At 36.1% G+C, this 17,258-nt stretch overlaps 1 protein-coding gene across 1 annotated transcript; it reads right to left on the bottom strand.

Moving 5' to 3' along the window:
* Positions 1-1,051: 1,051 nt before the first annotated feature.
* On the bottom strand, positions 1,052-3,798 carry LOC121422789 (cytochrome P450 1A1-like). The gene has a single exon (XM_041617986.1). The coding sequence runs from the start codon at positions 3,441-3,443 to the stop codon at positions 1,797-1,799; it is 1,647 nt and encodes a 548-aa protein (XP_041473920.1). The 5' UTR covers positions 3,444-3,798; the 3' UTR covers positions 1,052-1,796.
* Between the last annotated feature and the right edge of the window lie 13,460 nt (positions 3,799-17,258).

Genomic DNA, 17,258 nt, shown 5'->3' with positions numbered 1-17,258 from the left:
TCAAAGTTGTACCATTGGACCATGGACTTGCTCCTCTCATAATAGGTCCTTGGTGTTCAAAGAGGTACTGTCACAATTACAACATAAAACCGAATCTTAACCAATACCATGGATGGATTGCCATTGGAAATAATGTAGTATGTTTGATCGGTCTGGAGCCTTTCTGCTTGGTGTGACTGAGACCAGAATCACCATCCTGACTATCAAAATCACTATAAACATTGTCCTTTATCATGCTATAGTCAACGACCCCTGACCGATCATTATAGGTCCGTTTGGAGTCTGTTTCGTTAGCGGTTTGAAGGTAGTATTAGTCTATGGAACATGATCACTGTAATCATTCGTGAACACCAACTAGATCAGCTACAATATAGGAATGTATTTTAACCTGAACGTATGGGTTTCTACTTTCATTGTTAAAAAATTATATCAGGAAAACATTTTATTTAATAACCAGTAGTTGTAATACAAGTACACACGGACTCAATAATTTAGGCCAAGGGACCAAAAAAGAATGAAATGTTTGAAAATTCGCATAAAAAATTGAAGGAGTGACATCATTGGCGATTTTCAGCTCCTTCTTTGCGTACCCCTTTGCATGCATTGTGCCTAACCAATGTTTACAAGAACGAAGGAGAATTGTTAATATTAAATCCACAAATTTTTATTTTACTAACTAATTCTATTTTTTTATGGTTTGTCATGTTTGTTGTTATATGATTCTTCTCTCTCAATTCAAATCAGGCATAGTTGGAAATGAACTCGACCTTTAAAGAAAATTATAAGCCACTCTAATCTGTGTATTTCATGAAAATCGCTATATTAATATTATCTATAAGCAACTGACATGACTTCATTGACTTAAATGATATTTAACCATTATTCCTTCTACAGTTTTATAGGTACATCTTTGGTGATAGCTACTGTTAAAAAAAATCAGTGAAATTGACTAGACCAGTAGTCAGCTGGGTGCAACTGATATGTCTTGTCACATTTCTGACATATATTCTAGTCAGAAATACTTATGTTCTAGTAAAATACGACTATATAATGAATAGTCAAATATGACTAGAATAACAGTTGCACCCAGCTGACCCTATTAACTATTTTTTTACTGAAATAACTCCGCATTACGCGATATTTTAAAGAATTGATAAAATAAACGAAGACATCACTACCAATATCAATATTTCGCAAAAAATCCTTATTCGAGATTTGAACGAATTATCGACATCAAATTTGTGAACTATGTCTCCGCTTTACATCTGTCTATTCGTTTGATATTTGGGCCCTTCACATATATTTTGAACTATGTGCATAATAAACATTACATAATTATATACATATAGGCTTGCATTTACATGTTTACAATTTGGCTTTCTAAGTTTATCGCCAAGTAAATTGAGGTAACAACGCAGTGACTGATCATGCTGATGACAGAATTGAGTGGTATATGACGAGAACTTGACAACAACTGGACAATCATTTATTGAAAGACATTGTACTGAATGAAACTTCACTATCCGAAAATAAACTTCATCGATATAAAACGATTTGTTTGATTTTCATGAAACACTACCAACACTTTCAAATTGAACGAAATACATGAGATATGACATACAGATATACAGAAAATAAAAATTCTCATCTATTGACATAATATTAATATTGTGTACAGCACTGTAGGTCTTTGGTTTGTATTTACATTCAATACAATTAATTCATAGTCTATGCGCGATACACTCTTTGGTACTATATCTAAATAAACATAAATTCACTTGAAATAATAGATCGGTTTATTTTCTTGAAATTAAATTGACATTGAAATGTTTTGGTCGTCTTGCTAACCCGTCAATCCCTTCCATGCTCACTGGACCGTCTTGTGAATGCTCGATTGAAAAGTTTTGGAGGAAGATGGAGAAGAAGAGAAAGAGTTCGATTCGCGCCAAATCTGATCCGATGCATCGTCTGCGTCCAACGCTAAATGGAATCACATGTTTCTTCATCTCCAGATCGATAGAACCCTCCGATGTTAGGAAACGACTCGCATCGAACTTTTCTGGTTCATCCCATACCTCAGGGTCGAAATGAGCCGAATAAAGGTTTGTGAAGACAACTGTATCCTTAGGAACGAAAAAACCGTCGAGGACCGTATCGGAGGTAGTACTGTGAGGGATAGCGAAAGTGACGGGGGTGGAGTGGCGTAATATTTCTAGGATACAAGATTGCACAAGAGGTAGTTTATCACGGTCTTGAAGAGATGGTATTCGATCTTGACCCACCATCTCGTCGATTTCTTGCTGGAGTTTGCACTGAATGTCAGGATATGCAGCCATGTAGAGTAAACACCATTCAAAGGTAGTTGATACAGTCTCAAACCCAGCTCCAAAATAGTCAAAACAAGTATCTAGCAACACTCCCTCATCAATGGATGTTTTCTTATTTTCATCTTGGTTGAAGCGTCGTCCTGATGTAACGAGATGATCAAGGATATCACGCTCAGAACCGTCCTTGTATTCTGCCGTATGGGCGTCAAGAAGATTTCCAGTCACGAAAGTACGGAATTCTTTAAGCATGGCTTTAAAATCGCTCGTTGCTTTCTGGAAAAAGATACGGAGCCATGGCATGAAGTCGACTGGATTGCCGCTAGCCGCGGCGGCTGAGAAGCGATCAGAAATACTTATAAGTTTAAGAAGGGCTTCATCTTCATAAGTATGTCGTTTGCTGAACATGAACCAGCACATCACGTTACTAACAGCAAGGCGAAGAACATTTCGGATATTACCAACATTCTCAGGAAGAGATTTGCATTGGGTACTAGTTGTGTTGTTGTTGTTCTCGTCGAATGCCATATTTTTGATATGTTTGACGAGTTCTGAGGCCTCAGTTGAAACCACAGATTCAACGAACTTCACCTGACTACCAGCAGTGAAATGGCGTAGAGAAGATTCCGCCAGTTTCCGATGCACTTTCCATGACTCACCATAATCAGCAAAAGTCAGCGATGTCTCACTCTTGCCCCCATTATTTATAAGCTCAAAAGTAAAGAGCTTAGGACGTCCAGCAAAGATCACAGCTTGTTTAATGAGCGCCTTGTGGATTGCCTCGTAACCATTCAAAACTAGAACTGGTCGACTGCCGAGCCGAATCTGGAAGATGGATCCGAACTTCTTGGCGAGATTCATGAGAGAAAGGTGTGGATCAGAACGACCAAGAGACAGCATGTTACCAAGAATAGGGATGCCATACGGACCAGGAAGAGGTCTTGTGTCATCTCGGCTCGATGATGACTTCATCTTGATTGCTTTAGGCCTAGATGATTCTGATAACCATACTCGGGTGACGAGAATAACGACAGTGACGAGTAGGAAGTAAGATGCAATGGTCTGACTCAAATACTGAGACCCAGGACTCATCGAGGTGGTTGCACTAACGTCCAACATCTTGGAGACTTTCGGTAGAAACAATTAAGTTCAAAATTCGAAAAGAAGATTGTCTTCAACAATATTCGTCGACGATTCTTGGATGTGCCTTTAAAGACGAACAGGTTGATAAGTGAAGATACTAGTTATCGAGTGTCCTTAAATAGTCTTGTGTCAACCAAGTTATGCAAGCATCACGTTCCAAGACGGCTTGTTCTTTCAGCATTCTTACTCAATCAACCAATGAAATCGATCTAGCTAGCCCATAGATGTTATTCACCAATAAATAAAAGTGCGTGAATCTTTTCGTGCATGAGAGCCATAAACACTCACCCCAGTTTGCGTGCACTCTTCTCCTCACGACCTTGTTAGCGTAGTCTTGGTTTATTACTGTTAAAAATCATATCACTGACTCCACTGGTGTCGATCCGTGACGTCATACTATACTTTCGGGGGATGAAACAATAGATCATCCCCCTAGAACAATATATGTACAACACAAATCGACACCCATATACTCACACTCATCTTTATGATGTCATTAGGAGATGAATAAGGATTCTTAATAGTTTATTTTAATGAATTTATGAATTTTCCAGAAACGTCTAGTTTTGGGGGTAACGGAACAATACTTAATTTAATCAGTAATGGAAAAATGCCTGTAGAAACAGACTACACAATCAGCGCGCGGACACTGTATAACAGTTAAGTTAAGTACGAGCAGACTTTGCGTGCGAGCCCATCCAGCGTATCCTTTGTATCAAAGAGAAAATTGCGTGCCAACGAAACCGCCTGCACTGAAAGAGTGCACTCCGCCGTGACTGAATGATTGAAATGTAAAATAAAAAAAACGGGGTAAAAAGGGAGAAATCAGAGGGGCTTGAAGTAGTTTGACAAACAAAACCATTTACATAATGATTGTTTGCCGTATTCGCACGCAAGTCTGTCATCATCTTTATCCATTGTTTGGTATAGATAAAGGTCTTGGTGCTCTCTGCACGCAAGGAACACGAATAAAGCCCTCCCCCTTCCCTATCATGGTGTTTGTGTACACACCAGGTCAAGGAGCAAATAATACTCGAGTAAGCGGCTCTTTAATCGCTCTTCCAGCATTTGACGATAATTCAAATTTAAATGTTTGATAAAGGAAGCAGGAGATCGTTGTTCCACGCCTAGACTGGATATTTCCGGACCTTGTAATATTTCTATATTTTTTTTAAAGCTGTTTGAACAGCATCACGGGATTTCACCTATGCCAATTGATTTATCTATTAACTTGTATTGAGGATATTGATGACGCGTGATAAAATCATCTAATAAATTCAAATACATGTAGATATCTATAATGAAAAAAAAAATGAGAATGATAATGAAAATAAAATAAAAGACGAAATGAAACTAATAATGCAATACATAATGCTCATTATGGGCCCATTAACAATCGGAAGAATAACCATGATAAAAATGATAAAGATAAAGATGGTGATTATGATGATGACGATGATATTTATGAAACAAATAATGAAATGAAATTGGGGCTCTCAAAAGTGTATGGGATAATCGATCGTCAATCATGAAGCTCTCTTTAAAGTGAAAGTTCATTGAATATATTTACAAAATCTCCATAATAGTGTCTTTTTTCGGGTAAAGAAATCCCACATATCATTATTAACTGTATTCCTCTGTGATGAATAACTGTTGATATGATCAAGCTATGTATGTTGTGTTTCACAAGATAGCCAATCATTGCCTCCATCCAATCTTCTCTTAACTTTCTGTCATTTCATCTGTGCACACGTTTTTGTTTAGTTTCTAAACCGAATTATTTACTTCATGATATAGATAATGATAATTATAATGATATTAACATTTTTTCAGCGCTTATCACATTGTGTCCCTAACGGTAAAGCGCTTTTACATGACATATTATTACCTCGGGAATAAAAATTAATATTTGACAATGTTGTGTCGTCTGCTAAACTTTGCATGACTCTCACCAAACACGGGAAATTATAAGATTTTAAAACCATATGTGACCTAACTTGGATCAGTATAACAGCTGAAAATTATTCCAAAGTAACTTGTACTTTTATAGAAAGTACAAGAGATGTCGAACGAAATACTGATCATTCATATTTCAAAAAATAGTTAATTAAATGTTCGCATTAGATGGATTCAGAGAAAACTGTGATTGATAAGAATCTTACTGTGATTACTGATTGATAAGATCTTATCAATCTTCTATTATTATTCATGACATGTGATATTAATAAAATTAAAAAATCAAGCAGATGCACGTTTCTTACACTGTCGTATTCTTCCAAATGCCTCCTAATTATTAAAAGATCCTTTTTCTATTTTTCTTTCTTTATTTTATTATTATTTTTTTTTTTACAAATATTGAGTTTTCCAAGCAATAGTTACTTCCATGGAATCCTTGGTTTTGATTGGCCGTTGATTAGTGTTACCATAGTAGTTTCCACTGCATGACAACGTTAACATTACCATAATAGTAACTTTTATGCAACGAGATCCTATCCTATATTTTATACCCTTTATTCACCGAGTAACTTTTTTTTAAAATCATCCACACATGATATGGCCAAATATAGGCGTCCTATAAGGCTTTTATATTGTTATAAAGTGTATGTTTTTGGTTTCGCTAGTTTATTTTGGGTTCAATTACTTTTTATATTCATTAGTGGAGGTAACATTAGATCCTTGAGGTACATTTGGCAGCGAGCTATTCTTTTCCTTTTTACTTATCACTCTGGTTTACGTGCAACCATTTTCCCTATTTAATAAAACAAAAATCACAATATAGAATTTATAATTCTATAATTGTTAACAGTAGAAAACATACCCCCCCCCCCGCCGTCCTTGCCGCGTTCGAATTTTTAAGCTATTTTTTATCAAGACCCAAACGCTATAATAAAATGTTATCATAATTTGATTCATTATTTGCTCTAGACAAAGATGTTACAATACAATGTTATTCACCTTCCTTATAATTTTACTGCGAAATCCGAAATACATGTATTTATTTTCTTGAAATAGAATTTAATCATGAGATGCAATCGCCCAAGCTTATTTCGTTGTAGCTTGAATAAACATCACAGACACAAATGCTGACAAGTATAGGCCTTCAAGTAAAAATATCCTTTTCTGCATATGTTTTCCGGCAAATAGGTAGTATCTTTGAGGGTTTTTTTTTACAGCAAGCAATCCCTTCATTCTACTACCCACATATATATATATATATATATATATATACAGTATATGTATATTTATTACCAAAACGTGAAGGACATATAGGGAACACTTTTTATTTTAATGGCATCCAATCTTGGAATGCTCTTCCTATAGAAGTAAAAGCAGTTAAAATATTTTCTCAATTTAAGTGTGCATTAAAGAAGCACCTAAGACGGGAAGCTACTCGAGAGCAATATTACCATTAAAAATCACACATTTTGTACAGTTGGTTTCTACTATTGTAGATAATGTATACATTAGGGTATGTTAAAATAAAATCTTGTCTCACATATTAGGAGGATTGATGTTTGATTTAGATGTTTGCATATTACTTGACTGATGGATATGTATGTATGTATTTCATTTTTTTTTACCGCATTCCAGTTTTGTTACAATATGTTAATGTTTTATACTAACTATAGGATCCCATTGGAAATAAGCCTTTCGGCTTTCATGGGCTATCCTGTCAAGGTATTCTTCAATTTCATTGTGATACTCTTGTGATATTCTTGACGAATAAAATCAATCAATCAATCATACAGTGCGTCCCACAAAAAACGAAACCGACTAGATTTAGCGATGATTTATCATAACTTCATCATCATTGTAAAGCGTAGAATGCCCTCTTTCAGCTGGTATAACATACAAGATTTTTCATTCACGCAGGAGTGAGTAAAATAATTTGAAGAAAGGATAGCAAAAAGTCATTTGGCGGGGGTTATTAAAATTTCAAAAAGAAAATCACATGCCTAAAAAGTTAAATATCTCCTCTTTAATTTGATAGCTAAATCTTTATGTGAGCACAAAAGCAAGGGCGAGCAACAAGAAGTGCTTGTATTTTAAGCATATTAATTTAAACATTATATATGCTTGGTCACTAACTTTGACTCTCTTACTTAAAACAATTATATTTTGAGCAAGTGCATATTTTTAGCGTTGGGTCAAGATCGGCCCATCTCGAAGCATGCCATAATTATGGTGTTTGAGTTTTCCTCCATATCATGATAATCCCATCACTCTCCTGACCTTCTACATTCGCCACATTTTAATATTGCTTCTCTTTATAGCTCTCGATTTATTTTACGTGATCATTAATTATATATATATATATATATACACACTTGGTGAATGCTATCCTTGCATGTAATTAAGAGTGCTCGATGTCTGTGATGAGGCAGAGCACGAAATAAAATAAAATATTTTTGTTAATACATACACACACATATATATGTATTATAAACTTACTTTACATATGATCTGAAATGAATTTGAACTCAAACTAAACCATGTTGGAGTTTTCTGAATCATTTTGTATATTGAAAATGTACTTGATTTAAAATAATGAAAATATACTAATTTTCCATTACTGACCATGTGTCATTTCAGGTATTAGCTAAAAACCTTATTTGATATTGACTCACAGGTGTAAAACTCACAATATTTACGATTCAAAATCTTGAAAGTTTTTTTTTTTAATGACGGTGACTTTATTTTTGTTAAATGTCTAAAGAATGCGAGATGATCGTGCCAAGGAAATGGACGTAAAATAGGCTATAATAATTATAGGCAGCAAAATGACAAAAGATGCAAACATACTCAATAGATACGGCAAGTGAAAAGTAAACTTTGCGTGACAAAACTATTCATAATTATCATCAAAGTACAAAGTCAAAATGATATCATTATTTGTTAAGACCTGGAAGTAGATCCAGTTTAGAAGATAAAATCTGTTTAAACTGTTTCCGCACGTGAGCCAAAGTAATGGGAAGGAAGCAGAAATATCTTGTTGGTTTAATTGGTTCTATTAAAGTTTTTGTAAAGGTTCATGAAGCTTCAGCTTTAGCATTCATTTTTTTCAAAAGTCGAATGCCGTTAAATATTTTTTTTCATTTGATAATTCTTTGTGAACAATTTGAACTTAACATGTGATCATCATCCTTTCCTTCAGTATTGTTTTTATTTCTCTTTAAAAAGGACATTGACGACTAAAATGTTACGAGTTTAGTGATTGAATTAAATAAAACTATAAGCAACGATTATACTTCAAGCCAATTTCCTGCTAGAGAATGGAATATGATAGTACAAATAAGGGGAAAAAATGACCCGTTCTTTCGAATTTGGTCGGAATGCCGACGCACCCCCCCCTCAAGATGAATAGATTAGCTCCATTTGCAGTCTACAGGCAGTGTTGTAGGAAGTCCCTGGTAGTGTATTGGCTGTACTGGGGGGGGGGGGCACTTCCATTGACGCGTGGCCATGGGCCTTTCGAAAAAGCACCCTAAACAAGTATTTTCCATGTTCTGAAAATGCACCCCTAAACAAGTATTGGCGTGTGAAACCCTACCGTTAACAAGTATTTGAAACAAAAAGGCACCCTTGGCAAGAATTCCCTTCATTTTGACCCCCTAAACAAATACAACGATAGTTTATTAGCCCCGGTATTATCAGCAAATTCGTTTTCTAGCATGTGTATACACATTATTTTGAGTTACAATCAGAGAAGCAAAAGAACAATTATGAGTAAGTTTCCCGGGACCGCCCCATCTCTCACATGACCCTAAACACGGAGTGTTGGTGCAAAGTAATTAGTCTTCTTACACCCTTGCAAACTGGACTGTAAACACATAGCTTTCCAGGCTGGCGAAATATATACCATTTTTTCATTATTTTAGCGTTTTTGACCCCCCTTCCATGATTTCTTTTGGTACGGCTGTCATTTTGACGATGATGATGGTGGTGGTGTTGGTGGTGATGATGATGATGATGGTGATGATGATGATGATGATGATGATAGTAATGATTTACCCAGAGGATAGTCATTTCATCTATAGACTGATCTTCCAATGGGCCCTGAAAATATAATGCTGGATTATAACCCTGCTTATCCATTATATTAGGATAATGACGAATGAGCACACATAGCAAAAAGACCGAAATTCCCACTTTTTAAGTCTTTTATATGACTCTGCCGGGGATCAAACCAAGGATCTCCCGTTTATGAGACAGGTACTCCAACCACAGAAGCCTTCATCAATGCAACAATAGCCTACAGTTTTAAAGGGATGGTCCAGGGTGGGGACATTTATATCTCAATAGAGTAAAATTTACCAAGCAAAATACTGAAAATTTTGATCAAAATCGGATAACAAATTAACGAAATTGATGAATTTTAAAGATTTGCATTATTCCGATGATCTAGGCATGTCTTCATGAACATTCATCAGGTGGGCTAAAGATGTCATATCCCACTTGTTCTTTTGTGTTTTATTGTATGAAATTAGATTTATTAAAAAAATTCTACCAAGAACTAAAACAATTGGATTGACAACTGATTAAGTGCATTAGTTATTTATTGCCGTAACTTATTTCACCAGAATGGAGACACATTATTTATGCATGTTTGAATAATGAAACATTTATAATTTCATGAAATAACATAAGAAAAGGGAAAGTGGGGATGTGACATCATCATCCCACCTAATGAATATTCAAGACGATGTGCATAATACCGTTTTCACAAAAATACTGATAAACTTTAAAATTCAATAACTTCGTTATTTGTTATCCGATTTTGATGAAATTTTCAGCATAGTTGCTTTTTGAATTTTACTCTACTTATTTACTTAGATATAAATTTCAGCCTGGACCATCCCCTTAACAATAAACGATAAAATACTGATTTTTCAATCCAAAATTTGATAAAGCTTGCTTGTTTGTTATTGTTGTAATCAAATTGTCCAAATGATATCCTTCAAGACTCTTGAGTAGCCGCTCTCCGCACGCAATCTGTTATGGACACTGGTGAACAAAATCTATTCTTTCCTCATATAATATCAACGTTGTTGATTAAGGAAGACAGGAAGTCCGAGTGATATACATTGGTGCTTTGATTATTTATTCTCTTTCCTGTCAAGATAGGCCTGATTATTTAAAGGATTGATACCAACGAGTGGAGTTGAAATTTGATGTCATGTGTTATAATGTTCTCGAAGTAAACGAAATTCCCACCTCTTCATACTGTTTTGTAATTACGAATGAGAGTTTGGAGATCTGGCAAAAATAGCCTTAACACTTTCACCAACTCAGCGAAAGAATATGCTCCCCCCCCCAAAAAAAGAGAAAAACATGAACCTTTGGAATTCAGAAAAACACCTTAACGATCATACCTCCAGTAATCTATTTACGAGAATATCGAGTCTTTGTATCAACAGTCAAATAGTCTTTAATGCTATAGTAACCATGGTAACACAAGCAAAACTGCTTCTAGACATCTAACCAAATTTATTTCGTTATTTCCAATGATTAATTCATTTCATTTATTATTGGGTCTTCAAGATAAACATAAAAAAAATAGACATAATGACATATCATCGGCCGGTTGGAAGTTAGTATTGTTAGTGTTATTGTAGCACAGTAATGTTCTTTAAGCTTCTGTGTATAGGTGATACAGTGATTACATCTACAAAGAATCATCCAGAAAGAAAAGATACATTATACGTCCTGTTTATGTCTTTCACTATAGTTTGCGTGATTGACCTACCTTTTTCACTTTCCTTTGAACTTCGAGGGGGGGGGTCAAGGAAGCAAGGTAGTCCGTCCCGTCTGTTTTCAAGAAAGAAATATTTTTAAAATTAGACAGAGAATAGTAAACGAAAAAAACGAAAACGGCTTCAAAGATTATCATAGATTTGTTCTTTGAAATAAACATTGCCAAATTCAATATAATGTACACACGACCCCTCGGCTCCTCTTGTTATCATCTTTCTGCGTTTGTTTCATTTTTTTCCGGTTTTGCTATCCGTAAATACAAAGTTGAAGACTGCCCTCTCTCGTGCTTTCTTGTGTTTAATTATTATACGATCAGGGGAGCATTTCATGAAAGGATTTGTCGGACGTTTTATCCGACAAGTCCTGTTTTATCTGAGTTACCATAGCAACAGTGCTTCTCATCCAATCAAAGTCAGGGAAAGATAAGTCGGAAGAAAATGTTGATGAAACGCTCCCCGGTTTCCATTTATATCTCTAAACTATTTTTTTCTAATGTTTTTCCCTTCAATTGGAATATCATTTTTTTATGAAGTTAGTCTATTATATCATATTATCTACTAATTAAAACTCACTTTCTTTTGATCCTGTTCTCACCTTCCCACTGTTTTTATATTTTGCGCTATGTATTTATTTCAGTCAATGATAAATTTAAAAGAATAACAATAACAATGACCGCATTTCGAATGCACACACTATTCACTCCAAAAAATGCTCAAGGATTCTGTCAATTCATTATAAATTCAACATAACAAAAAGCATATTTAAAAAAAACCCGAAATAGTACATATGAATTAAATTTTGACTGCAATTCATAAGAAGATGTGTTTCCTAGGTACTAAGAGATACTATGAGTTTGTTTGAAGAGAAGATGGGGTTTGAACTGTGTGGGGAAGTAAGTTTCAATAACGGAGTGCAGCAGCAAGGTATATGTTCTTTCACCCTATGTCATTTTTGTTTTTCGTAAATTTAATGTCTTGTTTTCCTTTCTGTTAACTCTCTTGATTGTCTTTCTGTTTATCTTTCCATTGATAACCCTTTTTTTGTTTTGCTTTCTATCCATCCCTGAAGCTACTTCAGATCACCTCACAAAAATGGAAGAAAATACAAATAACACACTTCTCTTTTCGTTTGATAAAATCGATATCATTAGGGCCTCTTGATTATGCCTTCGATCGGACATTTTAATTAGGTAAAAGGGTTTAAAATGTCCCCAACTGGATAAATTGCAAGTTCGCAAGTCAGATGACCGTTTGTAAGCATCATTCAATATAAACGGGGAAGTCATGCCGTTCTGGTTTCAAATTTTCACAAGCGCGTTGCTCTGAATAAAACACGATGATACGCATTCTCAATCAATTTAACAGGGATCAGATTAATCTCTCCTAAATTGACTTCACACGCATTCTGCACACGCGATATCATGCCATTGCGTGCGTACTGCTAGTGTGCGATGCTCTCGTGCGTGAGATAGATCGTTACGTTTGTCGGTCAAATGGTTATGAGTAAGGATAGTTGGCCTGTGGGTTCGGATCAACATAATTATCATATGCCAGGTCAAATAATAAAAATCAATGATTGGATAAATAGATAAATAAATGAATCAATAAAACAGATAAAAATAATACACTGACATGATTAACGATAGCTCTATGGCTCTATGATCATGATGATTGAATAAAGCAAAATCACACAGAAACAAATAGTTTTTAAGTGATGAGGCCTGTATCGATACACCAATGAATATATAAATAATATAAGCCAAAATAAGTGGAGTTACATAAAAATATATAATACGACAAAATATGATCCTTGCAGCTCTGGTCGCGTGATGGCTTTTTGAAATATCATTGACTAGAATCTTGGGTGATATCCATATCGAATAAACATAGCTTATATCAATTACTGTTATTTTAGCATCAAAATTACTCCTAGGATGGCATTTCCTTTACCTAAAATGCACACATACATGGTCGGATTAATCTCTTTTCCATAAAGATAATCAATATAGGCAGAGACACGATACGAACACACGGGTAAAGTTATTTGAATTTAAAAAAAGGTTATACTTGTTTGATTAGGGGGTACTGTTTTCTCAATAAATTCTGCTCGGAAAGCCCATGGACGATTTAATGGAGTCACGGCTCTGAATCTAGAATTTGAAATGAACAAAGACTTTAAAGCATATATTTCATAAACGTGTTTTCCGCTTCGCGATAGTTCGTTTTCCAGTTCGAAAACAGCGATAATAATGAGGGGTAAAAAATCCACTCATTAATTGGGTGAAAGGGGTATACATGCTCGTTTGTTGGGTAAAAGTCATGTTTCATGGCCATATTTTTACACATTGTGTCAATTTACCCAGCACTTGGTGTTTATATATATCCAGTCTTGATTAGGCATTTAAGGCCTACTGATGTAAGGGGTGGGGCTTGTGCTACTACCCCCCCCCCATGAAAAAATATGTCACCCCCATAAAAAAAACTAAGAAGTGGGTGAAATGTGAGATTATCAAAACAATCGCTGCTATATACACACGTTTATGACCCTTTAAAGGTCAAGTCCTCTCCAGAAAAATGTTGATTTGAATAATTAGAGAAAAATCAAACTAGCATAACGCTAAAAAAATCATAAATATCGGACGTATGACATTTTAAAGCTTATTATTATGCACAAAACCGTGATATGCACAACTCAATGATTTGCAAATAAGACAGAAGTTGATGTCCATCACTCACTATTTATTTTGTTTTTTTTATTATCTGAATTTTATGTCTGATTTCTTTTTTTTCCAGATTTAACGATAATTACAAACTTGACTGATCCATATTGCTTATTACACGTGTTCAGGGAGGAATTAATCGTTGTTTCACTTGACAATGAGAAGATGATTAGAATTATTTCATATAATGAAAACAAAAAAATAGTGAGTGGATGACTTCATCAGTCTCCTATGTGGAGAAGCGGTGGTGTAGTGGTTCTGACTCTCGCCTTGTAAACAGAGGGTCGTGTGTTCGAATCCCACCGCGGTCTAGCGTCCTTTGGCAAGGCGTTAATCCACACTTTGCCACTCTCGGCCCAGGTGCTAAATGGGTACCCGGTAGGATGTGAAAGTCATTGTAGCTTGTCCAGTACTGTGTGCGCCTCACCGGCGACTGACTGGAATACTCCCCAGTGAGTGGAGGATGTGCACACATTGTGTGCGGGAATAACTGAATGAATCAGATGACCGTGTTAGACACATCGTTCCGATGTATTAAGCGCTATATAAAAGCGAATTATTACTCCTCATTTGCATACTGACCAAGATAGCACATAGCCGTTTATTCAGCGAAACTTAAGAAAAAAATCATAACTTTCATCTTGTACATCCGATTTTGATGAAATTTTCAGTGTTATGCTTGTTAGATTTTTCTCTTTTTATTCAAATCAACTTTTTGTTGTGTTGGACTTGCCCTTTATTTAATAATACAGTGAGTTCGGACATTATGACCCCTAAAAGGTGCAGAATTGTACCATTTTTATTTTAAGGAAGGTCTGGTTTGTTGGTTGGATCTTGGTGGATTGGACCTGAGATTGCTGATGATCCTGATTGGTTAGTGGGTTGGGCCTTAGATTGTTGATGATCCTGATTGGTTGGTGAGTTGTACCTGAGATTGTTGATGATCCTGAGTGGTTGGTGGGTTGGGCCTTAGATCGTTGATGATCCTGATTGGTTGGTGAGTTGTACCTGAGATTGTTGATGATCCTGAGTGGTTGGTGGGTTGGGCCCTAAATTGTTGATGATCCTGATTGGTTAGTGGGTTGGGCCTTAGATTTTTGATGATCCTGATTGGTTGGTGAGTTGTACCTGAGATTGTTGATAATCTTGAGTGGTTGGAAGGTTGGGCCTTAGATTATTGATGATCCTGAGTGGTTGGTGGGTTGGGCCTTAGATTGTTGATGATCCTGAGTGGTTGGTGGGTTGGGCCTTAGATCGTTGCTGATCCTTATTGGTTGGTGAGTTGTACCTGAGATTGTTGATGATCTTGAGTGGTTGGAAGGTTGGGCCTTAGATCATTGATGATCCTGATTGGTTGGTGGGTTAGGTCTTAGATTGCTGATGATCATGAGTGGTTGGTGGGTTGGGCCTTAGATTGTTGATGATCCTGAGTGGTTGGTGAGTTGTACCTGAGATTGTTGATGATCCTGATTGGTTGGTGGGTTGGGCCTTAGATCGTTGATGATCCTGAGTGGTTGGTGGGTTGGACCTTAGATCGTTGATGATCCTGAGTGGTTGGTGAGTTGTACCTGAGATTGTTGATGATCCTGATTAGTTGGTGAGTTGTACCTGAGATTGTTGATGATCCTGATTGGTTGGTGAGTTGGACCTGAGATTGTTGATGATCCTGATTAGTTGGTGAGTTGTACCTGAGATTGTTGATGATCCTGATTGGTTGGTGGGTTGGGCCTTAGATCGTTGATGATCCTGATTGATTAGTGGGTTGGACCTGAGATTGCTGATGATCCTGATTGGTTAGTGGGTTGGGCCTTAGATCGTTGATGATCCTGATTGGTTAGTGGGTTGGGCCTGAGATTGTTGATGATCCTGAGTGGTTGGTGAGTTGTACCTGAGATTGTTGATGATCCTGAGTGGTTAGTGAGTTGGGCCTTAGATGGTTGATTATCCTGATTGTTCAGTGGGTTGGGCCTGAGATTGTTGATGATCCTGAGTGGTTGGTGGGTTGGGTCTTAGATCGTTGATGATCCTGAGTGGTTGGTGAGTTGTACCTGAGATTGTTGATGATCCTGAGTGGTTGGTGGGTTGGACCTTAGATCGTTGATGATCCTGATTGGTTGGTGAGTTGTACCTGAGATTGTTGATGAACCTTATTGGTTGGTTCAGTAAATGACGGACAATCTGGGGTCTTCCAGAGGCCGATGTTTATTTGCATAACACTTGTTTCTACTCTGTTTTGAGAGTTATAGTTTGATCGACAGATTTCTAGACATCCTTTATTAGCTGTGTTAATTATCAATGATTTCCATCTAGGATTCCTTTGTCGTTTTCACCATTCGTAAATCAGAAATATTCAATGATGAAAGAATATTCCATCAACCTACAACTCTCAGACAAGATAAAAATCAGAACAGCTTTGATTCATGGCATATTTCAAAGATAAAATCTTTAAAAATATTTTTTCAACTTTGGCGAAATCATGTAGCCATGTAAAAGGAAACGAAGTGAACTAGAGCATTGATGATTGTTCTCACAGAAAGTATACAGTGATGATATCAATAGGGAATGAAATTCATCTTTGATGTAATGATCGTGACTTGTAATGGAGAGAAGAAACAGAGATTTCTCGCATAAACTCTGGTGATATTCTGTTTGAAATTTGCAAATATTATATTTAAATCTCTAATTCCTGTAGCTAGTAGTACACTTTATGACTCTCGTCTTTCAATTTGAGGGACGTGGTTACGATTCCAAGCCATGTCGTGTTTTCAACCAAGGTGCAGGAGTACCCGGTCTTGACGGTAGGAAGAAATTCCTCGAACGTTGGAGCGCCAAGGCAGCCCAGCTAAAGCCGGGGTAATGATACCAGTAGGGCCCACTGGGAGTGGCTACCCTGGGTAGACATGCCGTTATCACTATCATGATTGTGCTTTATTTTTTCTTTCTCTTCTTCTGCTTCTTATTATTATCATTATTATCTATTATTATCATTATCTAGTATTATCATTAGTAGCAGTAGAAGTAGTAGTAGACGTAGAAGTATTAACATTATTATTATTATTACCTGTGGGTATTTTTTAAGACGTTATTCAATATCATAAAAATATAATGCACGAAAGCTCTGAAAATAAGATCCAGGTTAAACCTAATACTGAAAATATGAATATTTAATGGAAGATGACACAAAGGCTATAAAGGCTGACACCTTTGGAATGTCATAATACCATCTGTTTATTCCAGGTGTTTATCAGTTAAATCATCTCACTTCAAAGGTTCACTGGACAGTTCAAATAATATTTCTAACAAAGAAAAAGAGATGA

This window comes from Lytechinus variegatus, chromosome 10 (assembly GCF_018143015.1).
Source record: "Lytechinus variegatus isolate NC3 chromosome 10, Lvar_3.0, whole genome shotgun sequence".
NCBI lineage: Eukaryota > Metazoa > Echinodermata > Echinoidea > Temnopleuroida > Toxopneustidae > Lytechinus > Lytechinus variegatus.
This window is presented reverse-complemented; position numbering and strand designations above follow the sequence as displayed.